At 31.6% G+C, this 26,789-nt stretch overlaps 2 protein-coding genes across 2 annotated transcripts; both read right to left on the bottom strand.

The window, feature by feature from the left end:
* LOC143256328 (protein SPT2 homolog) lies at positions 1-10,160 on the bottom strand. Its single transcript, XM_076513408.1, has 4 exons — positions 10,107-10,160; positions 4,954-5,089; positions 3,128-3,202; positions 1-1,084 (listed from the first exon to the last, which is right to left on the bottom strand). Exons 2-4 carry the CDS (start codon positions 5,040-5,042, stop codon positions 982-984), a joined length of 267 nt encoding a protein of 88 aa, XP_076369523.1. The 5' UTR covers positions 5,043-5,089; positions 10,107-10,160; the 3' UTR covers positions 1-981.
* Positions 10,161-11,744: 1,584 nt separating this feature from the next.
* On the bottom strand, positions 11,745-24,266 carry LOC143257759 (uncharacterized). The gene is made up of 3 exons (XM_076516791.1): positions 24,012-24,266; positions 17,517-17,612; positions 11,745-14,533 (listed from the first exon to the last, which is right to left on the bottom strand). Exons 1-3 carry the CDS (start codon positions 24,046-24,048, stop codon positions 11,745-11,747), a joined length of 2,922 nt encoding a protein of 973 aa, XP_076372906.1. The 5' UTR covers positions 24,049-24,266.
* Positions 24,267-26,789: the final 2,523 nt, after the last annotated feature.

Consider the following 26,789-nt stretch of genomic DNA (forward strand, 5'->3'; position numbering starts at 1 on the left):
TTAATGTTATATTTTGAGGCAGATTTTTATTTTTTGATTTTCTCAAATTACATACTCTTTAAACAAAGCAGTGGAACACTTTAGGAAAATCTTGGTTCTTTTTCAACCCTATAGCTAAAAAGAAAAGCTACACTGTCACAGTATATTGTTTGTTTAGCTTAAAGATATCTCGTTTTGAAGTTTATAAGACTTGACAAAACTTTAAGTGTTACTGCTTCTTAACATAAACAGGCATGGTTTATATCAATAAATTCAAAAATGATTTTATATGTTTTCTACCAGATAAACAACTAGATAATTTATAAAGCAAAAAATAACAATCAACTGAGATGTTCATTCAAAAAGGCAAATAACTTGTTTCAGATATTTGTTAATCAGAAAGTAAAATTTTGGAAATGTTTTGTAGACTGAATTTGAGCTTAAAAATATATATCAGTATTAATATTATTTGTTGTAACTAACTGTATATCTTCATCTCTGACAGTTTATGTTTGTGTGTATGTTTAATCTGTACTACTGGATACACTAGTGAATGTAGCCTAAAATAATAAATTTATCTGCACTTTCTGCTTACTTTGAAAGTTAACAGATAAATATCTTCACAAAGACTATAAATTTTTAAAATAATATCTTTATAATTGTTACTTGATCTATAACAGCTTTGCTGTTAAAACTAAATCATGGCCATAACAAAAGGCATTAGAAACACAGACAAAAATGTCCAATTCTAGTTTCTAGTTTATATCTCACGTAAAGTAAGCCTTATAAGATCCCAGAAAAATACTTCCTATAACTGAATATTTAATTCATATTCCATAATTTATTATTTTATAATAATATTCTTTCTTCACAAAAGAAAAATATAAATATGCTTCATTATTACCAAAAATAAACTCCATAATAATTTCTTTCTTGTAAAAATACTGAAATACTTTGCAAACACATTTATATAAATATATATACACACACACATGGTTATATTTATCTCTTTGTTTCTTTCTTCATTTTTAACTGTTTCTTTCGTTTCTTCTCCTCTGCTTCCTTTCTCATGTCTTCAAGATCTTCCATCAAACCAATCCTGGCACTAAAATCAATTTGTTTTTGTTATAACGCAGCAAGAATTTACACCAAATAATACTAAAACAATAATATAGATTTGTCAAGACAGTGGATACAGTCTCATGTCCTCACTACTAACACAAATAAATCAAGACAGTGGATACAGTATCACATCCTCACTACTAACACAAGTAACTCAACAAGACACTAGATACAGCCTCACGTCATCAATACTAACACAAGAAAATCAAGACCTAGATACAGCCTCACGTCATCAATACTAACACAAGAAAATCAAGACACTAGATACAGCCTAACATCATCAGTATTAACACAAAAAAATCAAGACAGTGAATACAGCCTCACGTCATCAATACTAACACAAGAGTCAAGACACCAGATACAGCCTCACGTCATCAATACTAACACAAGAAAGTCAAGACACCAGATACAGCCTAACATCATCAGTATTAACACAAGAAAATCAAGACAGTGAATACAGCCTCACATCATCAATACTAATACAAGAAAGTCAAGACACCAGATACAGCCTAACATCATCAGTATTAACACAAGAAAATCAAGACAGTGAATACAGCCTCACATCATCAGTACTAACACAAGAAAGTCAAGACACTAGATACAGCCTCACATCATCAGTATTAACACAAGAAAGTCAAGACACTAGATACAGCCTCACATCATCAGTATTAACACAAGAAAGTCAAGACACTAGATACAGCCTCACATCATCAGTATTAACACAAGAATGTCAAGACACTAGATACAGCCTCACATCATCAGTATTAACACAAGAAAGTCAAGACACTAGATACAGCCTCACATCATCAGTACTAACACAAGAAAATCAAAACAGTGGATACAGCCTCACATCATCAGTACTAACACAAGAAAATCAAAACAGTGAATACAGCCTCACATCATCAGTACTAACACAAGAAAATCAAGACAGTGGATACAGCCTCACATCATCAGTACTAACACACAAAAATCAAGATAGTGAATACAGCCCCACATCATCAGTACTAACACACAAAAATCAAGATAGTGAATACAGTCCCACATCATCAGTACTAACACACAAAATCAAGATAGTGAATACAGCCCCACATCATCAGTACTAACACACAAAAATCAAGATAGTGAATACAGCCCCACATCATCAGTATTAACATATGTAAAAAGGGGAAAGATGTGAACAGGGCCACTGTATTTCATTCAGTACATAAGCCATATCTTAGCAAACTAAAAACATGGGGTTCTTATTTTATATTCAAGCTTATTAATATTAGTAATTTGAGTTTTTAATTTGAACAAAATTACAGAATTAGTATTTTGACATCAGAAACACCTAATTTTAAACAGTGATGCATTAAATATACCATGTGACACACAATAATCTATATTTGAGTGTTTTAATATACATACTTTTATATTAAGAAATTAACTAATATATAACATTAAAGTCTCAATAATAATCTACAATTTGATTCTAAACTTATTAAATACAACAGTAGTTCAATAAAAAACTTTGAATTCAAGTCAACAAACAAAATGACATTACCTTTAACCTGTGCAAAAAGCATTAAGAGGTATTGTAGTGCAACTGTAATGTAGCCAGGCTGTTCCATGAAACAAACAAGTTTAGTTAGCAAGTATTGTAGTATGACTGTAATGTAGCCAGGCTGTTCCATGAAACACACAAGTTTAGTTAGCAAGTATTGTAGTGCAACTGTAATGTAGCCAGGCTGTTCCATGAAACACACAAGTTAAGTTAGCAAGTATTGTAGTATGACTGTAATGTAGCCAGGCTGCTCCATGAAACACACAAGTTTAGTTAGCAAGTATTGTAGTGCAACTGTAATGTAGGCAGGCTGTTCCAGAGAACACACAAGTTAAGTTTAAAAATATCTTAAAGTAATTATAATGTGGCCATACTGCTCCACATGGCAACTGACATAACATCTATCTAATAGTTTTAGAACCAACAAGTATGATAAGTAGATTAGAAGACCAACAACTTATGTCAAATGCAGAGATAACAAACCTTCTCTTTTCTTCTTTCATAACCTCTGCATAACTTGCTTCCATGTTAGAATCATCAAAATCATCATCTATATATCTATTGGAATACAAAAATTTTTAGTATACAAATTTAAAGATAACCTCAAAATACCATCCTACACATGTTCAAAACCAGTTTGAATAATTTAAATTAAAATTTTAATTCACTATTAAAGATCACATATTACATGGTTACAATATTCAATACTTTCATAAATAAGAATTTGACTCATTATTAAAATTAAAAGTTGAAGAGTTGCATCTAAATACATCTTTATAAAGCTATATATATAACACTATATGAAACTTTATACAAATATATAAAGCTATACAAAACTACACAACTTGTTAATTGTGAATCTAACCTTATTTCATTGTGATAATGTATATTTACCTAAATTTCAATAATTAACCATTTTCTTTTGAGCTTACTGATTACAAGTATTATTTCATTACAAGTTAAAGCTTTCAGAGATATGAATACTTTTATTTAAAATTGGTATAATGTTTATATATAACTAGTGTGATTATTCTCAGATTTGTATTTAATGATTGTTGAAAGTAGATTTACTGTTTAATTTGTATTGATCATACAAACATTAACATTAATGTTTAATTTCTATTGATCATACAAACATTAACACTAATGATTAACTTGTATTGATCATACAAACATTAACACTAATGATTAACTTGTATTGATCATACAAACATTAACACTAATGATTAACTTGTATTGATCATACAAACGTTAACACTAATGATTAACTTGTATTGATCATACAAACATTAACACTAATGATTAACTTGTATTGATCATACAAACATTAACACTAATGAGTAACTTGTATTGATCATACAAACATTAACACTAATGAGTAACTTGTATTGATCATACAAACATTAACACTAATGATTAACTTGTATTGATCATACAAACATTAACACTAATGATTAATTTGTATTGATCATACAAACATTAACACTAATGATTAATTTGTGTTGATCATACAAACATTAACACTAATGATTAATTTGTATTGATCATACAAACATTAACACTAATGATTAATTTGTATTGATCATACAAACATTAACACTAATGATTAACTTGTATTGATCATACAAACATTAACACTAATGATTAACTTATATTGATCATACAAACATTAACACTAATGTTTAATTTATATTGATCATACAAACATTAACACTAATGTTTAATTTATATTGATCATACAAACATTAACACTAATGTTTAATTTATATTGATCATACAAACATTAACACTGTTTAATTTGTATTGATCATACAAACATTAACACTGTTTAATTTGTAATAACCATACAAACATTAATACTATTTAATTTGTATTAATCATACTAACATTACACTAATCATATAATACTTCAGTTGAGTTTTCCCAACAAAATATTTATCTGAGGTATGTTCTACTTCTGTTGGCACTGTTTCACACATTCCAACATTTCAATTATGTAGTCCTAAAAAGAATAATCTGAGGTGTATTCTACTTTTAGCACCATTAGTTTTGTTATTGACAGAGATGAATCAGATTAGATACTACCAGACAAAATTTATACTTTTCATTCACTAGTGACTAAAATATATTCAGTGTTTGTCTATACAACTAATATTATATTCTTAAAATTTACAAAACAATTAGAAATTAAAACAGATACATAGTTATTAGTTTAAATAGAGCAGTTAATACTTATTGTCAATTTTTAATCAGGAAAGTAAAGATTTTCAAAATTAATTACTGTTTCAATTGTTTTGATATAAACATACTTTCTCCTGTCATATCCAAAAATTTCTCTGATGATACTAGAATAATCTTCTTCTTCACCTACTGGAGTATCATCAATGAAATCAGACATATCATCTTCTTCATCGTCACTCTCTATTCTCCGCTTGACAGGAGCTTCTACATAACAAGCAGTGGTTGAACCACAGTTCAAAAACTCACACTTTGTGAACACAAAGATGTGAAAACATGTTAACTACACATTGCCATCAGCATCAATAAAACATTGAAACTGTTCAATTAACAAGAATACTTAATATTACATATTTCGTTCCTTTTTCTGTACAGCATTTTTTTTTGTGGGGAGTTATTTGGTATGCTGTACATACATATGACTTAATATAGAGTCAGCTAATGTACCAGTACATATGAATCACACTGGACAGTTAGAATACTGGATAAACATTAGTAAACGAGATATTCAAATTGGACAGTGAGAATACTAGGTAAACATTAGTTCGTGAGATATTCACACTGGACAGTTAGAATACTGGGTAAACATTAGTTCATGAGATGTTCACACTGGACAGTGAGAATACTGGGTAAACATTAGTTCATGAGATGTTCACACTGGACAGTTAGAATACTGGATAAACATTAGTTCATGAGATGTTCACACTGGACAGTTAGAATACTGGATAAACATTAGTTCATGAGATGTTCACACTGGACAGTTAGAATGCTTGGTAAACATTAGTTCATGAGATGTTCACACTGGACAGTTAGAATGCTTGGTAAACATTAGTTCATGAGATGTTCACACTGGACAGTTAGAATACTGGGTAAACATTAGTTCATGAGATGTTCACACTGGACAGTTAGAATGCTGGATAAACAGTTCATGAGATAATCACATGGAATATTAAAAACACTGAGTAAACAAGAATTTGTTTAGAAACATGTGAATCATTTGGTATACCATAGCGATCACGTCGAACCTTTAAGAGAAATTTATATGCAAAAACGGCTCGTTTGGGTTGAGAAAATATTTTCTCAACCCAAGCAGCATATATTCTCAACAAATAGTTTCTCGACATCACTGAACCTTTAAGAGATGTAACAGACAACAGATAGTAATATCATTCAGTATATCAAGTGCAAATCATGTTGAACCTTTAAGAAACTTGAGAGAACATGTAGTAATATCATTTAGTATATCACATAACAATCATGATGAGCCTTTAAGAGACTTGACAAACAACAGGTAGTAATGAAGAACATGCAAGTGCTTGAAGGATAAAATGATAGCCAAGGGTTTTGTAAAAACTCGGAATATACATGTATCTCCTTTTCTGAGCTTTGTTCACTCTCATGCTTGTCTTACTTAAACAGAAGATTTTACAAATTTATCAATATTTCAAATGTCCCAAACATTTTTCTAATTACATCATACAACTTAAAATTTATGGTTTAAATGTCCAAAGAGTATGAAGTATGAAAAACTAGTAGACCAAAGTTTTATGATAAAAATTATATCTCAAACTTTAAACATATATATTTTAAATGCTATCACTAACTCATAATAGTGGCAATATATTTCAAAGAAGTTATATCCAAAAATATAAAGATAAAACTGAAAATTTCAAATAAACACAATAAAAACATACAAATTATGGTAACTAACCTCCAACATATTACAGAAAATAAATAAGCTTCAAAAAGTGGAATTAAAGTCAGTCCTCACAATCATTCACAGCATTATATACACACTTACGTAAAGTCAGTTCTCACAATCATTCAAAGCATTATAAACACACTTACGTAAAGTCAGTCCTCACAATCATTCAAAGCATTATAAACACACTTACGTAAAGTCAGTCCTCATAATCATTCAAAGCATTATAAACACACTTACGTAAAGTCAGTCCTCACAATCATTCAAAGCATTATATACACACTTACGTAAAGTCAGTCCTCACAATCATTCAAAGCATTATATACACACTTACGTAAAGTCAGTCCTCACAATCATTCAAAGCATTATATACACACTTCGTAAAGTCAGTCCTCACAATCATTCAAAGCATTATATACACACTTACGTAAAGTCAGTCCTCACAATCATTCAAAGCATTATATACACACTTACAACAACAATATCAGCATTTTTTTTCTGACCAACACAAAATAATGGCTTTAATATATAACAGATTATTACATAATTACATCTGCTAGTAAATGGAAAAACATGGTACATACTCATTAGAAGTAATTAATTACTATACATGTTAGTAAATGAAAAATTAATACATATATAGTATTAATTGTTATTAATTACTCTAAATACTAGCATAAAAATTAGAAAACGTACATACTAACTGTTATTTTATAAACTACTCTAAATACTAGCATAAATTACAATCCACAAGTGTTAATTACACATACATTCCACTGTTCATTGTTATTAACTAATACTACCTGAGAAAATTAAAATACATACATACTCAATGTTGTTATTAACTGGTCTAACTACTAGCATAGAAAATTAAGATACACACATACTCAGTGTTAATTATTTTTCTATATACAAGTATACAGAAAATTAGGTTCGATACACTCATTGTTAAACATTATTAATTACTCTAAATACTGGCATATAGAAAATTAGGATACATACATACTCATTGTTACTTATTAAATACTCTAAACACAAACAAATAGAAAATTAAGACACATGCATACCACTGCTAATTGTTATTAATTACTATGAATACAAGCAAGTAGAAAATTATGATACATACATACTCACTTTTAATTGTTATTAATTACTCTAAAATCTAACCACAAGCATATAGAAAATTAGGATACATACATACTCACTGTTAATTGTTATTAAGTACTTGAAATATCACCATAAAAAATTAAGATACATACATACTCAGTATTAATTGTTACTAATTACTCTAAATGATAGCATTAAAATTTAGAAAACATATATACTAGCTGTAAATTGTTACTACTTACTCTAAACACTAGCATAAAAAATTACAATGCACACATACTCACTATTAATTTTTATTATTTGCTGTAAACACTTGCATAAGAATTAGAATACATACATACTGTTAATTTTTATCCATTACTCTAAATACAAGGATATAGAACACTAGAACATACACTCCAATGTCAATTGTTACTAACTACTTTAAATAATACCCGAGAAAATTAAGACACATACATACTCACTGTTAATTGTTATTAACTGCTCTAAATACAAGCATAAAAAGTTAGGATACATACATACTCACTGTGAATAGTTTTTTGTTGCTCAAAATACTAACATATAGAAAATTAGGCTACATATATACTCACTATTAATTGTTACTAATTACTCTAAATATTGCCATAAAAAGTTAGGATGCATACATACTCACTGTGAATAGTTATTAATTGCTCCAAATATTAAAATAGAAAATTAGGACACATCCATACTAACTTTTAATTGTTATTAATTCCCAAATACACTAGCATAAAAATTAGGATACATACATACTTACTGTTAATTGTTACTAATTGCTCTAAAAAATTAGCACATAGAAAACAGGATACATACAAACTGTCAATTGTTATTAATTACTATGAATACTAGTAAATCAAAAACTGGAATACATACATACCACTGTGAATCATTATGAATTACTAGGAATAAATGCTTATTGAAAATTAGGATACATATATACCTTCTGTTAACAGTTATTAATTGCTCTAAATACTTGCATAGAAAATTAGTATACATACATACCTACTGTTGTTATTAATTACTCTAAATACAAGCATATAGTAAATACCGATACATACATATTCACTGTTAATTGTTATTAAATACTTTAAATACTAGCATAGAAAATTAGGTTACATTCATACTGGCTGTTAATTCTTATTAAAATATTAGCATAAAGATTACAATACATACATACAGTTGTTATTAATTACTCTAAATATTAGCATAAAATATTAGGATACATTAATACTGTTAATTCTTATTAATTACTATGAATACTAGCAAATAGAAAACTGGGATATATACTTATAACTGATAAACATTATTAATTTCTAAGAATACATTCACCTAAAAAAATTAGGATACACACATACTACTGTTAATTGTTATTAATTACTCTAAATGCAAGCATATAGTAAATAAGGATACATACATACTCACTGTTAATTGTCATTAATTACTTTCAATACTAGCATAGAATATTGATACATACATACTCACTGTTACTTGTTATTAATTGCTGTAAATACCAGCATAAAAAATTAGGATACATACATACTGACTGTTGTTAATAATTACTCTAAATACCAGCATAAACCTTAAGATAAATAGATGCTCACCATTAATTATTAAATACTCGAAATACAAGCAAATGAAAAATTAGGATACATAAATACCATGGTTAATTGTTATTAATTACTATGAATATAAGCAAATAGAAAATAAGAATGCATAAGTACTGTTAATTGTTATTAATTACTCTTAATACAAACATATAGAAAAGTAGGATACATATATATCACTGTTAATCATTATCAATTACTCTAACTACCAGTAGAGAAAATTAGGATGCATACGTACTCACTGTTAATTGTTATTAATTACACTAAATACAAGGATATAGAAAATTAGGACACATAGAATCCACTGTTAGTTATAAATTACTCTAAATACTAGCATAAAAATTAAGTTACATACATACTTCGCTGTTAATTCTTATTAAAATACTGGAATCAAAAATTAGGTTACATACTCACTGTTAATTGTTATTAATTACTCTAAATACAATCATATAGAAAATTAGGATACATACATACTCACTGTTGTTATTAATTACTCTAAATACAATCATATAGAAAATTAGGATACATACATACTCACTGTTGTTAGTTACTCTAAATACAAGCATATAGAAAATTAGGATACATATATACCAGTGTTGTTATTAATTACTCTAAATACTAGCATAAAAAATTTGGATACATACATACTGTTACTTGTTATTACTAACTATGAATACCAGGAAATAGAAAAGTGGGACACATACTCAATTTTGTATTTTATTAATTACTATAGGTACTAGCACATAGAAAACAAAATACTTTCCCACTCATAATCAGATATTATTATACATACTACTAAATGGAATGACTGAACATGTACATACTACTAATTTTATTAATACGTCTATATGCTACTTCCTGTACATTTGGCTGTAGCAACAGGATATGTACTTACTTTTTTGAACATGATGATAACCAGTGAATTTTTGTCGTTCTCTGTTGCTACATAATAGCTTCCCTCTGGATTTGACATTAAGATACTGATCTTCAGGGCCTGGTTGTCCACCTTTATGACTAGGTTGTAGATTAAATTTTGTATTAGCAGGCTGATTTTGGTGGGAACTGAATCCACCCTATTGTTGCTCTTGGTTTTAACCTCAGCAAGTTCCTTTTGTGAAAGAGAATCATTGTAGTTTGGGCAAAGTTTCCTCTCTGATGTCGTATTAGTTTGTCGGCTGCTAGCATTGAGATTACAACTGGGTTTCACATTTCGTTTCTGCATTTGTGAGTGAGGTTGCAGCAAGTCAGAACTAGGTTTATTATTGGATCTGGTTTGAGCTGATTGTTTTCCATGTAAAGTGACCTGCACTTAGGCTGTGGTTTCTCATTTAATGTATTGTCAGTAGAGAGATTTTCCAAATTAGGTACTTTGAAGTTAAGGTTTCTATTTGATTTTATAGTAGAAGAATGTTTATCCAAGAAAGGTCTTCCACAATTAGTGATAGGTTTCTCATTGGATTTGTTCCTCGTCCTTTCTTTATCAATATATTTTACCTGGTCATTTGATCTATGTTTCACACCAGATTTGTTACAAGTTGTCTCTCTATCCAAATAAGGTACTCTACAGTCAGAGCTAGGCCTGCTATTAGATTTGATATTAACAGGTGGTTCTTGCAAATAAGGCTTTCTGTGACTATTGTTAGATTCTTCATTGAATATGTTATTAATAACATCTTTCTTCATATGTGTCCTGCCATTAAACAGGGGTTTCTCAGTGAACTTGGTCTTATTTGATGTTTTATGGTCAAAACTAGGTTTTTCATTCAATCTGAAACTTGCAGTTTCTTTCATTAAATGAGTTTCTCTGTTATTAGCAAGACATTTTTTATTAACATTGTTGTTAAGAGGTTGTTTCTCCAAGTCAAATAATATGTTATTATAACTAAGTTTCCTATTTATGGTGGTGCTAAAAGACCTTCTTTCTGTATCAGTTCTTCTGTTGCTGAAACTAAATTTCACATCACCATTAGTATCAGTAGATTGTCTCTCCAAATGAGGTGCTATTTTGTTAGAGCTAACTTGACAACTACTATTAGTATTAAGTTGTCTTTCCAAATATGATATTCTAGTGTTAGGACTAATTTTCCCATTAATGTTGATATTAGAAGGTCGTCTCTCTAAATCACATGTTCTAGTGTTAGAACTAATATTCCTCTTACTGTTGGTATTAGAAGGTTGTCTCTCCAAATAAGATGCTCTGCTATTAGACTTAATTTTTTCATTACTGTTGGTATTAGAAGGTTGTCTCTCCAAATTAGATGCTTTGTTATTAGGCTTACTTTTCTCATTACTGTTGGTATTAAAAGGTTGTCTCTCCAAATTAGATGCTTTGTTATTAGGCTTACTTTTCTCATTACTGTTGGTATTAGAAGGTTGTCTCTCCAAATTAGATGCTTTCTTATTAAACTTAATTTTCTCATTACTGTTGGTATTAAAAGTTGTCTCTCAAATTAGATGCTTTGTTATTAAACTTAATTTTCTCATTACTGTTGGTATTAGAAGGTTGTCTCTCCAAATTAGATGCTTTGTTATTAAACTTAATTTTCTCATTACTGTTGGTATTAGATGGTTGTCTCTCCAAATTAGATGCTTTGTTATTAGGCTTACTTTTCTCATTACTGTTCATATTAGAAGGTTGTCTCTCCAAATTAGATGCTTTGTTATTAGACTTAATTTTCTCATTACTGTTGGATATATTAAAAGGTCGTCTCTCCAAATCAGTGTTGGAACTAGTTTTCCTATTACTGTTGATATTAAAAGGTCGTCTCTCCAAATCAGGTGCTCTGTTCTTAGAGCTAATTTTACTATTAATGTTGATATTAAAAGGTTGTTTCTCCAACTCAAGTGCTCTGTTAGTTTTCTTATCACTGTTTGTATTAGAAGATCGTCTCTCCAAATCAGATGTTTTAGTGCTGGAACTAATTTTCCCATTACTGTTGGTATTAGAAGGTCGTCTCTCCAAATCAGGTACTCTGCTCTTAGAGGTAATTTTACCATTGCTGTTGACATTAGAAAGTTGTCTCTCCAAATCAGGTGCTCTGTTATTAGAGATAATTATCTTATTACTGTTTGTATTAGAATATTGTCTCTTGAAACCAGATGTTTTAGAGCTGGAACTAATTTTCCCATTACTGTTGATATTAAAATGTCGTCTCTCCAAACCAGGTGTTCTGTTCTTAGAGCTAATTTTACCATTAATGTTGATATTAGAAGGTTGTCTCTCTAAATCAGATGTTCTAGTGTTGGAACTAATTTTCTCATTGCTGTTTGTATTAGAAGGTTGTCTCTCCAAATCAGATGCTTTGCTATTAAAGCTAATTTTCTCATTACTGTTGGTATTGGAACTAATTTTCCCATTACTGTTGATATTAAAAGGTCGTCTCTCCAAATCAGGTGCTCTGTTCTTAGAGCTAATTTTCCCATTAATGTTGATATTAGAAGATTGTCTCTCCCAATCAGATGCTTTGTTATTAGAGCTAATGTTCTCATTACTGTTGGTATTAAAAGGTCGTCTCTCAAAATTAGAAGTTCTAGTACTGGAACTAATTTTCCCATTACAGTTGGCATTAGAAAGTCGTCTCTCCAAATCAGGTGCTCTGTTATTAAAACCAAGTTTCCCATTACTGTTGGCATTAGAAAGTCGTCTCTCCAAATCAGGTGCTCTGTTATTAAAACCAAGTTTCCCATTACTGTTGGCATTAGAAGGCCACCTCTCCAAGTCTGATACTGTATTATTAGAGTCAAGTTTCTCATTGTTTTTAGAACAAGTAGCTCTTCGAGGTATTCTAAAATTAGGATTAGGCTTGTCATTGGTTTTTATTTTAATATTATGACTTTTGGAATGAGTTGACATCAAATGAGAATGAGGTTCCTCAGTAGATTTCCTACTATTAAGCTGGTTTTGTGAATGAGGTAATTTGTAGTTAAGGCAAGGTTTTTTAATAGATTTCATATTATTTAGTTGGTTTTCAGGAAGTCTGTAGTTCAAGTTTGGTTTGGAGATTGAATAATCTTTAACATAACTCCCATTAGTGTATTTACAAGAATTGTACATTTCATCCTCTTTATATACAACAACTTCATTACAAACTAAGCTATCTTTAAACTTATGTAATTCTGCATCTGGGCTAACAGTACTTTCACAGTTACCACTTTTCTTCTGAGGAGTTGACTGTATATCATCATTTGTATCAAGGTGTAAACCAACCCTTTGCAAATTTCTAAATTTTAAAGTGTATCTTTCATCAGTATGAGGAGGTAAAATATCCATTTCTTCTTCTTTGTGATTAATGTAACGATTTCCTTTTGCAAGATACAAAGTGGCAGTAGAGCTATCTCCAATGTGAGCAGACTTTGGTTTGCTTGGATTTAATACTTTCTCATTATGTGATCTTTTATCAGTATTCTGATTTTTCCAATCAACTGTACTTTGTGACATGGCAGCTGATCCAGACATTCCTGTCAGATGATGTTTGGCATTTGCAAGTAATCTAAAACCTTTAAATTGATTTCGAGAGTTGGCTAGCAAATTTGATCCAATGGGATTATTTTCGCCTTTTTCGCAAAGCACTTTTTTGCATGGTAGCTTACAAATCCTGTCCCTTTGTCTTGTCTTTTCTTTGGTAGAATTACACAGTACAGTGGTTTTCTTTTTCCTGTTTTCTGCATCCATGTATATTCTCCTTTCATCCATCAGTCTTTGATTTTCACTTTCCTTTACAACTGGTTCATGATGTTTGTGAGAAGCTGTTTTCAAAATATCCTGGACGTTTTCCATCTGAGTTGGATGTTGCTTGATTTTTGGCAGTACTCCATTATTTTGAAGTTTGTTTGTTGTAGGATCGCATCCCAGAACATCTTTCTTGAGCCGTTCTTCTGTCAAACGAGGTTTCTTTAAAAGCAACTGATTTAAAGCAGATGTAAACATTTCATCGTTATTATTCATATCACAAGTCTCTGCCTTTCTCTTTTGTTTCCTTAGGACTTGACTATCATGTTCTTCTAGTCCATTCTTTGTTCTTTCAATTTTGTTTTTTGGCATTTCTCTCTGGAGTTCTTTTTCTCTTTCCAATTTTGCATCCAGATTGTCTCCAGTCAATCTGAGTCCACTAAAATTGTTGTCTTTTGTTCTTGATGCCATTAATTTTGCTTTTTTGGAATTTTTTGAACTCTGAGCTCGAAGAGACAACAAATGTTCTTTTTTCTTGAGAACTTCTAGCACTGCAGGATGAAAATGTTTTTAATGAACTGTATTATATTTACAACAATGTAGATTATCTCATGAAATATACTATGATAAACTCTTACTGGTTAAAAGTATGTAGCTGAATAAAATACACTCTAAGGAACAAAACTGGTTAATAATAAATAACTACATTATATATAATGTTCACAAACAATGCTGGTTGACAATATTTACGTGAACTAGTCATTACATAAACTCTCATTCAACCTTCATATAATTATAGAAATCCATATACGTTAGTGACATCAACTACATAAATCATTCTTGAATCTTCGGATCATTAAATATGATCTTTATCTTAATGATAAAGTCTTTCTTACCAACAGTAACTTCAGTTGAACAGAATCATTAAACATAACTTAGACAAGTTGAACAGAATCATTAAACATAACTCAGACAAGTTGAACAGAATCATTAAACATAACTCAGACAAGTTGAACAGAATCATTAAACATAACTCAGACAAGTTGAACAGAATCATTAAACATAACTCAGACAAGTTGAACAGAATCATTAAACATAACTCAGACAAGTTGAACAGAATCATTAAACATAACTCAGACAAGTTGAACAGAATCATTAAACATAACTCAGACAAGTTGAACAGAATCATTAAACATAACTCAGACAAGTTGAACAGAATCATTAAACATAACTCAGACAAGTTGAACAGAATCATTAAACATAACTCAGACAAGTTGAACAGAATCATTAAACATAACTTAGACAAGTTGAACAGAATCATTAAACATAACTTAGACAAGTTGAACAGAATCATTAAACATAACTTAGACAAGTTGAACAGAATCATTAAACATAACTTAGACAAGTTGAACAGAATCATTAAACATAACTTAGACAAGTTGAACAGAATCATTAAACATAACTTAGACAAGTTGAACAGAATCATTAAACATAACTTAGACAAGTTGAACAGAATCATTAAACATAACTCAGACAAGCTAAACAGAATCATTAAACATAACTCAGACAAGTTAAACAGAATCATAACATGACTCAGACAAGTTGAACAGAATCATTAAACATAACTCAGACAAGTTGAACAGAATCATTAAACATAACTCAGACAAGTTGAACAGAATCATTAAACATAACTCAGACAAGTTGAACAGAATCATTAAACATAACTCAGACAAGTTGAACAGAATCATTAAACATAACTCAGACAAGTTGAACAGAATCATTAAACATAACTCAGACAAGTTGAACAGAATCATTAAACATAACTCAGACAAGTTGAACAGAATCATTAAACATAACTTAGACAAGTTGAACAGAATCATTAAACATAACTCAGACAAGTTGAACAGAATCATTAAACATAACTCAGACAAGTTGAACAGAATCATTAAACATAACTCAGACAAGTTGAACAGAATCATTAAACATAACTCAGACAAGTTGAACAGAATCATTAAACATAACTTAGACAAGTTGAACAGAATCATTAAACATAACTTAGACAAGTTGAACAGAATCATTAAACATAACTTAGACAAGTTGAACAGAATCATTAAACATAACTTAGACAAGTTGAACAGAATCATTAAACATAACTCAGACAAGTTGAACAGAATCATTAAACATAACTCAGACAAGTTGAACAGAATCATAACATAACTCAGACAAGTTGAACAGAATCATTAAACATAACTCAGACAAGTTGAACAAAATTATTAAACATAACTCAGACAAGTTGAACAGAATCATTAAACATAACTCAGACAAGTTGAACAGAATCATTAAACATAACTTAGACAAGTTGAACAGAATCATTAAACATAACAGACAAGTTGAACAGAATCATTAAACATAACTTAGACAAGTTGAATAGAATCATTAAACATAACTTAGACAAGTTGAACAGAATCATTAAACATAACTTAGACAAGTTGAACAGAATCATTAAACATAACTTAGACAAGTTGAACAGAATCATTAAACATAACTTAGACAAGTTGAACAGAATCATTAAACATAACTTAGACAAGTTGAACAGAATCATTAAACATAACTTAGACAAGTTGAACAGAATCATTAAACATAACTCAGACAAGTTGAACAGAATCATTAAACATAACTCCGACAAGTTGAACAGAATCATTAAACATAACTCAGACAAGTTGAACAGAATCATTAAACATAACTTAGACAAGTTGAACAGAATCATTAAACATAACTTAGACAAGTTGAACAGAATCATTAAACATAACTCAGACAAGTTGAACAGAATCATTAAACATAACAGACAAGTTGAACAGAATCATTAAACATAAATCAGACAAGTTGAACAGAATCATTAAACATAACTCAGACAAGTTGAACAGAATCATTAAACATAACTTAGACAAGTTGAACAGAATCATTAAACATAACTCAGACAAGTTGAACAGAATCATTAAACATAACTCAGACAAGTTGAACAGAATCATTAAACATAACTTAGACAAGTTGAACAGAATCATTAAACATAAATCAGACAAGTTGAACAGAATCATTAAACATAACTCAGACAAGTTGAACAGAATCATTAAACATAACTTAGACAAGTTGAACAGAATCATTAAACATAACTCAGACAAGTTGAACAGAATCATTAAACATAACTTAGACAAGTTGAACAGAATCATTAAACATAACAGACAAGTTGAACAGAATCATTAAACATAACTTAGACAAGTTGAACAGAATCATTAAACATAACTCAGACAAGTTGAACAGAATCATTAAACATAACTTAGACAAGTTAAACAGAATCATTAAACATAACTTAGACAAGTTGAACAGAATCATTAAACATAACTTAGACAAGTTGAACAGAATCATTAAACATAACTCAGACAAGTTGAACAGAATCATTAAACATAACTTAGACAAGTTGAACAGAATCATTAAACATAACTCAGACAATCTGTTCTGAAACTAAATTACACGTACATTTCTTTTTTTCTTCCTGTTCTTTTCGCTGAAGATAAGCTTTCACAGCATTTGTGGTAACCTGGTAACCTGGCTGCTTGTTCTGAGATTTCATTTCTGATAATAAAATAAAATATGACTAATAAAACTTTATTTTCATAATGTTAAATCTAGAGGTCTGTGTATAAATACGCTATATTTAACAACAGCAGTAAGTGTCTAAATACACTATACTGAAAATTCGTCATTTGGTTGGTTAATTTGGTATTTTTTGGCACAAATTAGCTAGGCCTATCTGCACCAAACATCTGGTAAAAAGTTAAAAAGTAAATTTAGTAAAATTCATAAAAGTAAATTAAGGTAAAACAAAACAAAGTTTAAAAAAAATTATAAATAGCATAAAACTAATATTTACATGTAGTCTACAATGTTAAAAGAAAAACTACAGTAATACAAGTTGTAAAGAACTTTCTGTAGCATAACTGTAATTATCGTAACTTGCTAGGAAGACCAACAGGTAAGTACAAAATCACCGTCAGTCACCTGAAGTTGGCCTTTCCAGTTCTGGTTCTGAGTAATTTGATGTCATGGCCATTTTCAAAAGTAAAGTAATAAAAGTTTTAAAGACATGTAGCAAAATTTTAACAACAGTCATTTTCTAATTTCAAATTGAACTTGACGTACTTTGATTCTTAAAGGGAATCGCATTAAAAAAAAAAAAGTGTAATGTATTAGTTGAAACACTTAAATGGCATTAAAAAGATTAATAGCCTTTAAAAAACTAAAAACATTTCTAAGGTGGACAGTGTCACTATCACCAATAACACTGCCTAACATTATGGACAAACCTTGGGACAGAACAGGTTCAAAATGGTGCCATCACTGAGAGTCATAATGACAGAAAGAAAGTAAAACATGGCTTACTGTGACCTGAGTATCACACAGACTACACATTGGTGCATCAGTTACAGATAAGAGAAAATGATGTGTTAAAAACTGTGACCAATGCATAGTCTAGTTAAAACAACTTTCCAATCCTTACAGAAGAAAGATGGCCAAAATCCAGTATATGGTTTTATTTGGAAAAGCTTGTTTACACATTGCTCATTTCAAGTTGACTGCCAGCTGGCACAGAGCCGAGCCTTGAATACAGGACCATAGTCCATGTATGAAACAGGCACAGCAGTGATAGTGCCAGAGCAGTTAGATTTAGCTGTAGTGTCAGCGAGCTTGTTCCTGCAAATACCAATGTGGCCAGGTATCCAGAAAAACTGGAAAGAAGATTTTCAAGAGAAATGGGTCAGTCGGTTTTGAATATCAGTGAGAACAGGGTGTGAACTAAGGTGAAGTGATTTCAGGGCCAGTAGAGAACTAAGAGAGTCAGTCTAAATAATGCAGTTTGAGTACTGCTTAGCTTCTATGTGATCCATAACAAGATAAATGGCATACAGTTCAGCAGTGAACACAGAAGGTGTAGAGGGTATTCTGTGCACAACCACCAAACCACAAAAAACCAGGGCAGAGCCCACACAGTCACCCGATTTTAAGCCATCTGTATAAATAGAAATGAAAGGATGGTTTGAAAGATGTTCAGCAAATATCAGACAATATTTTCAATCGGGAGTGTCTGCTTTTCTCAGATGACTAAAAGATCGGTCACATTTGGGGGCTGTAAGAAGCCATGGTGGGATGGGCTGTCCAGTGGATACAGTAATGTTATCCAAGGATAGACCCAATTCAAATAACTGCACCAGGATACAAAGGCCTAAAGAAGCAATGGCAGATCATCTATTTTGAAAAAATATGGCCTATTGAGGAAGGAAAACACAACACCAGGTGGGATGCTTTGATAAGGAATGATGTTTCAAAGCATATAGTAAAGACAGTTGCAAATGGCAGAAATGCAAAGAAGGTTCATCACACTCTATGCATTAGTTCTGAACTGGGGAATTGCAGAAAGCCCCAGTGCAGAGCGAAGTCCTTGATGATGAAAAGGGTCTAGCATCTTTAAGGCGAGGCTCTGGCAGAGCTATAGACCAGAGATCCATAGTTGAGTTTTGATCGAATAAGAGCATGTATCTTTAGCATCAAACTTCAATCTGCTCTAGAAGTGGTGGAAGAGAGGATGCGGAGGATGTTCAGTGCTCTTTGACATTTGGCCCGTAGCTGCTTGATGTGTGGTATAAAAGTCAGCTTATGATCAAAGATAAGCCCCACGAACCTAGTCTCAGGGACCACAGGCAGCACAACTTCACCAATATGGAGTTCAGGTTCAGGATGAATAACCCATTGGTGGTAAAAGTGCATGCAAATGGTTTTAGAGAGAAAGAAGTTACAGCCATTTGCTGTGGTCCGCTTCAGTAAACAATTGAGGGCAATCTATAGCTGCTGCTCAATAAATCTCATGTTCGATGACTGACATAAGATGTGAAAATTATTGAAATAGAGCCCATTTGCAACAGTGAGAGAGATTTGTTCAGTGATGGCATTAATCTTTATACTGAAAAGTGTGACACTCAAAACACAGCCCTGAAGGACTCCAAATTCCTGTAGAAAAGAATGGGAAAGTGTCGAACCCACACGAACTTGGAATCTCCTGTCCATTAAGAAATTTTAAACAAAATGGGAAAATTGCCACGTAACCCATATATATGGAGGTCTTCCAAAATGCCATACCTCCAGGTTGTTTCATAAGCCTTCTCAATGTCAAAGAATAATGACACAAGATGTTGTCGTTTGAGAAAGGCTTTTGCGATTGACGTTTCAAGTCAAATCAGGTGGTCCATAGTGGAGCACTGTTGTCAAAACTCACACTGGGTAGGCAAGAGGAGGTTGTTTGATTTGAAAAACGGAACAAGACGAGCATTAACCATCCTCTCTAAAGGTCTTACAGAGACAGCTCATCAAAGCAATTGGATTGTAGTTTGAAAGAATCTTGGGATCCTTCCCAGGCTTAGAGAAAGTTAGGACAATAGCCTGGTGCCAGGCATCAGGAAAAACATTCTCCAACCAGATCCAGTTAAAATCAATCAGAAGAATAGCAAGAGATAGATGGGGCATCATTTTAAAGTGTACATCATCAGGTCCAATCAATGTACTGCCAGACCGATAAAGGGCCAGTTTGAGTTCTACCAGTGTAAAGGGAAGTTTATAGTCATAGAGACAATCAGCTCAAAAAAAAAGGTGATTGCTCTGCCGAGTCTTGATGGCTAAGAAGGTGGAGGAAGAAGTAGAAATGCTAGATATCTGGCAAAATCTTTCACCTAGAGTATCAGCTGCTTCCTGGCTATCAGAGAGCAAGATTGAGAGGGGGGACATAATTATATTGCCCACTGACCTTTCAAATCTTGTCCCATATAACTTTGGAACTGGTGGTAGAAGATATGCTGGTTGTGAACTTAATACAAGATTTCTTCTGGCTTTAATGTCTTACCCACCGAGCATGTACACAGGCCTGCTGAAAAGCAATGCACATCAAGAGTGTGGGAGAGTTATGAAAAGCATCCCAAAAATATATATGTAAAAATGGCTCGTCTGGGTTGAGAAAATATTTTATGTAGAGGAGCGAACAAGGTTTTGACCTTCTTCAGTCATCGTCAGGTTCACAAAGAAAGAAAGAGGTAACAGACCGGAAGCTGACCACGTTTGAAAGGGGTTGTGTAACTGAGTGTTGGAATGTAGAGGGCAGTGTTAGATGTTTGAATATATAACACTATAATTAACAATAGTAGTATGTGTCTAAAAAACACTATATTTAACAATGGAAGTGTGAAACTTTAAGACCACAATTCTATATATACAAATATGTATTTAATACACACTCTATAACTGTTTTTACATTATATCTTTATCACACCTTCATACTTGTACAAATTTTTCTCTGCTGTAATTGAAATTTTAATCTAAAGTGGGTTATCACATATCTCACTGTTACTAATGACACTAAGAAACAACATAAGTAGACACGTAATGGACTAAAATCAACACTTTATGCATGAACTGCAGTTTATGCCCACAACATCAAAGCAGCAAGATTAGAGACTTCAGATATGTCCATCCATAAGTTTCAGCTATTAACCAAAGGGAAGGCAGCCAACCATCTGTACTTACCATAACATGACAATTAACTAAAGGAAAGGCAACCAGCCAGTAGTACATACCATAACAATACAATTAACTGAAGGAAAGACAGCCAGCCAGTAGTACTTACCATAACAAGACAATTAACTAAATGAAAGGCAGCTAGCCATCAGTACTTACCATAACAAGACAATTAACTAAAGGAAAGGCAGCTAGCCATCAGTACTTACCATAACAAGACAATTAACTAAAGGAAAGGCAGCCAGCCATCAGTTCTTACCATAACATGAGAATTAAGTAAAGGCAGCCAGCCAGTAGTACTTACCATAACAAGACAATTAACTAAAGGAAAGGCAGCCAGCCAGTAGTACTTACCATAACAAGACAATTTATCAAAGGCAAGGCAATCAGCCTCAAGAACAAGCCACACACAACTCTGTGAAAGGTAATACAATCTAACAATTAACCTGTAACATATAAAACATATGACACATAAAACACATACCTACCTATAACCTATAACATATAAAACATACAACATATCTACCTATGCTAAGTAGAATTTTAGTAGTAGCATTAAACTTGTTGCTAATGAACTGAAACACTGTTTTCTGAACAGTGGTTATTAAAGACCAGTTAGCACACCCTAAAAACTATGAAAGTTAACAGAAAATTCCAGAACAAGTGGTCAACTAAATGCTCATCATATTGATAACAGAAAAGAAACCAAATAATCACTTGCTGAACCTTTCAGGTTACTGGGTTTATTTTCTTATGCTAACTTTCTTCTGTTTACCGTGCATGCTTTGTAATATCATATCACCTACATAAGATGTTTAACTGTTGCCACAACAGAGTAAAGTCACTACTGGGACCACCTATCCATCATATTGTAAACATTTCTATAAACAGCCACAAATTTACTATTCTTTTCACACCATTTCAGTTTTGAATATATCTGTCCATGGAGAACATGGATGACCTACCAGTACATGCCAGAAGAATAAACAATTTTCACACAAATAGTATTGGTCTTAGTGTAGAAAGTTATGTAGTATATTATTTTTATCTAATTTTAACCTTAGATGATGTAAAGTTTCGGCTGTCTGAAAGGCCAAATTAAAGTACAGTCAATGGCATACCATTATTTGTTTACAGATATAAACATCAACAAGAGCCACCATTTTGTTAAGATACTGCCAATCCATTTAAAGATGTAAACATCAACATTACTGGTCTTGCATAGAAGAAGCCCATACTACTCAGAATTCATCTACAACAAATTATTATTTCAACAATATAATGTGTTTTTTTAATTATATTGTTGCAAATGTTTTCAGATGAGCTGCTACAATACATTGTACTGCAGGAGAAAGATATTCCTGTATCTAAACACACAACTTCAGTAAGCAAAAAAATGATTGAAACTGTTTTTGTAACACTAAAATAAAATAAATGCAAGTTACAACTTACTTTTAGAGTGTGTAACACAAGTTAACCCCCCTCAACTTTAATGAAACTTTAATACATTTTGGAGCTTTGACAAAATTTTAAAACAAAAAGATTCTTAATGAAATATCATTAAAGATCTTTTAAGGTTCAACTTGCATACTGTTTAAAAAATAATGAAGATACTGGGAAAACTGTGGTTCACTTTCAGCAAACTTCACTGATTTCAGATTTAACTGTTTTATGCAGGCTACAAGGACACAATCAGCTACTAAAAAATCCATAATTACTTATCTCATTAAAATATAATTAAAACCACAATTAAGTAAAACTATCTGTTGTATTGATCAATAAAATGTTTAATATCATTTGATAATCAGCCTTAAAATATGGTAAAACATTAACCCTACCAACCCAACCCCTTTCACTGGCCTTGAAACATCACATCTAATGACTGAGATTTTAGAAATAGAAATATAATGAACATTTAAATAAATATTTAAATAAGATTTTATTGTGCATTTTAAACACTTATCATAATTTTAATTTTAAAAGTTATTGCACAAACTGCCTTTATTGAATCTTTATATACTGAGATATTATGAATCCAGAACTTTTTGTAAAGCCCTTAACTATAACAGCCCTCAAGTTACTAAATGATCAAGGTGGAAAAAAAGATTTGTTTTAATTATATTTTATGATTGAACTCCATCACAAAAAACTGATAATAGTTAGTTACTCTTACCCCCAGGAAACAATATATACTATTACATCTACAAATATACTTTATAATATTATAAATTAATGAGGCTAATTTAACTTAAAACATGTTTTTAACATTTTAAAATAACACAGCATAAAGCACCATTCCCAAATTGTTCGTTCTAAATGCACAGTACAAATGGTACGATGATACTGATACTTTAAAGTTATGGGCAAGAATAAGCTAACCTTTAAAGTTTTATATACAGTGTGATATGTTAATACCAATAGCAATAGGCCTATTCATCTCGTCAAGATTCATATCGGTCTTTTCTGTCCATTTTTCGTGCGCTGTAATCGTACACACCAAAAATATTTTCAGAATGGAAATAAATGCATTGCACTGTTATATAAGAAATAAAAAACAACGATGAAGGGGCACGCAACTAATTTAACCTCACAACCCATAGTTAATTTATACCAAACATATGTTTGACACGTTCACATCCAGCACTCGCATGAATAACACCAGCCCTTGGCATTTGAACTAAGATAATAAAAAGAGTACAATCATACTATGATGAGGCGAATATTATTTTCAAACATAACAGTGTGTATAATTTTTTAAAAAATAATATAAATATATCAGGTAATCTGACCCATAACTTGAGTTCGACCCTTGGTTCAGAAACTGAGAGACGGTTATTTTAACGCTTCTCATGCTTGATTTTGAGGCGCCTCAACAATGTTCCTTTGTTACTCATGCAGTACATAGCAACGATTGTCAGGAAGCCAAGTGCCATTGCTATAGGACATATTGGGGTTTAGACATGTGTAACACTCTATCAGAGGGTACAATTGGCATCTTCATGTATTCCAAGATCTTTTAAAACACGATGCTTATACAAACTTCTGTAATATATGGAACTTAGATGGTGTAAGGCCTGAAAGAATGTTTTTTACGTATGCAAACCTCATGATTACCGACTTGTATTTCATGCAAAACAAGTCCACATATATGTAATCTCTTGTGATTAGTGAGATGAAGTTCAGTATTGGTGGCATTTTTTGTTAAAATTTTTTGGTATTTGGGGATCATGTTATCTGAGGATCCTGACTTCTGATTTATATTTTTATATAAGTAAAACACACACACATTGTTTGTTTGTTTAATTTCGCGCAAAGCCACACAAGGGCTATCTGCGTTGGTCGTCCCTAATTTGGAGTGTAAGATTAGAGGAAGGCAGCTAGCCATCACCTCCCACCGCCAACTCTTGGGCTACTCTTTTACCAACATGTACTGGGGATTGACCATGACATTATAACGCCTGAAAAGGGGCAATGTGTTTGGCGCGACGGGATTCAAGCGACTCTCGGATAAGGAGTCGAACGCCTGAACACACTTGGCGGGGTCCACACACACAGAGTTATGTTTCAAAAACATGTGGCACCAAACTCATTAAAAAATCATCGTAATGGATATCCGATACGTGTGTTTTCTTATATAGCAAAACACATTAGACATCTACTGTGTCCACCGAGGGGAACCGAATCCTGATTTTAGCGTTGTAAATCCGTCGACTTACCATTGTCCCAGTTGGGGACACATAATTTTGTGATGTCGTGTGGAAATTATTCTTAGTTGTTGTTGTTGTTTGAACGTGACGAAAGTCCTGGAAGCAGTTGTGTGGAACAGTGTGACCATGGCTTTACTTAAATAAAATGAACTGCAGAGATACCGCCCATTCCATGACGTTTTAATTTATAAAGTTGGATTCATAAATAAAATTTCTTTTCACAACATAATATACATAAAACATGCATGCTAGGCGTTGAACAACCAAACCTAATACTGAAAACACACGCACAGTTTGTGTGCTCAGAAAACACTCTGTTACGACGGGATGAAAAAAAACACGATAAAACCTCTGAACTAGTTGAAGGCAGTGCAACAACAAAAAACAAAACGAACTTGAATATTAGTACCACTAGTTAAAACTTATTAAGCCAGTTAGGGTGACGCTAATTAAACCATTTAACAGAAAAAAAACAAACAAACTAACCACTATAATTAAAACAATCTATAAATATCCACCAGAGGCAAACATAAGATCAATATTTTCTGAGCACGCCACAGATAATACGCATTATCATTGTCACTACGGTAACGCATCATTACTGTCTCTATGGTAACAATAATTATTTAATTGAGCTGGTGTGTCAAGAAGAAACTGACACGTCTTCATCCATCTTTTGGGATTTCACTTCTTGATGAAATAGACGTCGATACTGGTATTTCTTAAGGGTTTGTGGCTAACAAACAGAACAGCTGATATATCACCAGTTTACACTTCACTGTCTGCATTATCAACACTTGTTGATTTAGTAAACAGATTTTTCAAACAAATTTTTCGTCGGACCTCAGGCATTTGCACGAAGTGTAATTAGCCTAAGAATTTCGCGACTTTTGAATGTACAAATTTATATCGGAATACGAGTCATGTAAGTTACTGTTCGTTTTTCTAATTTTATACATATACACTAACAAATATTTACGAAAATCTCAACAGTTTAGAGCAACAACGACAACACAAGCAGTTTAAAATAGAGCACATATTAACTAAGTTACATTACCAGTTTACTAAAGAGACGTAGAAGTGAATAAAAGTCGGAAAGAGAAAACAAAACGCAATGAACGATTATGTTGTTGATTTGTTTCGCGTCACGTGCGATAATTTGTTCCTTCATCTTTCCGAAAACATGTGATCTTTCCGCAAAAAATGAAAAACTTATCTGGATTCATTCGTTTGTTGTTTTACACAAAGTTACTCAATCGAAAACCCAATTTTTTTTTGAGTTATAATCCTCAGACTTCCCACAGTTTATAGACGTTGCATTGTGATAAAACTGTATACGTTTATATTCCTGAAAGTTCATTAATCAGTAAGACAGAAAGGGTTTCTCTGTTTATAATAACGTGCCCAAAAACCATATTTGAAGAAGAAGGGACAATCTGGTTTACTGGTAGCGGTTTTGAATATATTTTAAAGGAATTTATTTGAA

The sequence above is a fragment of the Tachypleus tridentatus genome, chromosome 7 (genome assembly GCF_004210375.1).
Source record: "Tachypleus tridentatus isolate NWPU-2018 chromosome 7, ASM421037v1, whole genome shotgun sequence".
Classification (NCBI taxonomy): Eukaryota; Metazoa; Arthropoda; class Merostomata; order Xiphosura; family Limulidae; genus Tachypleus; species Tachypleus tridentatus.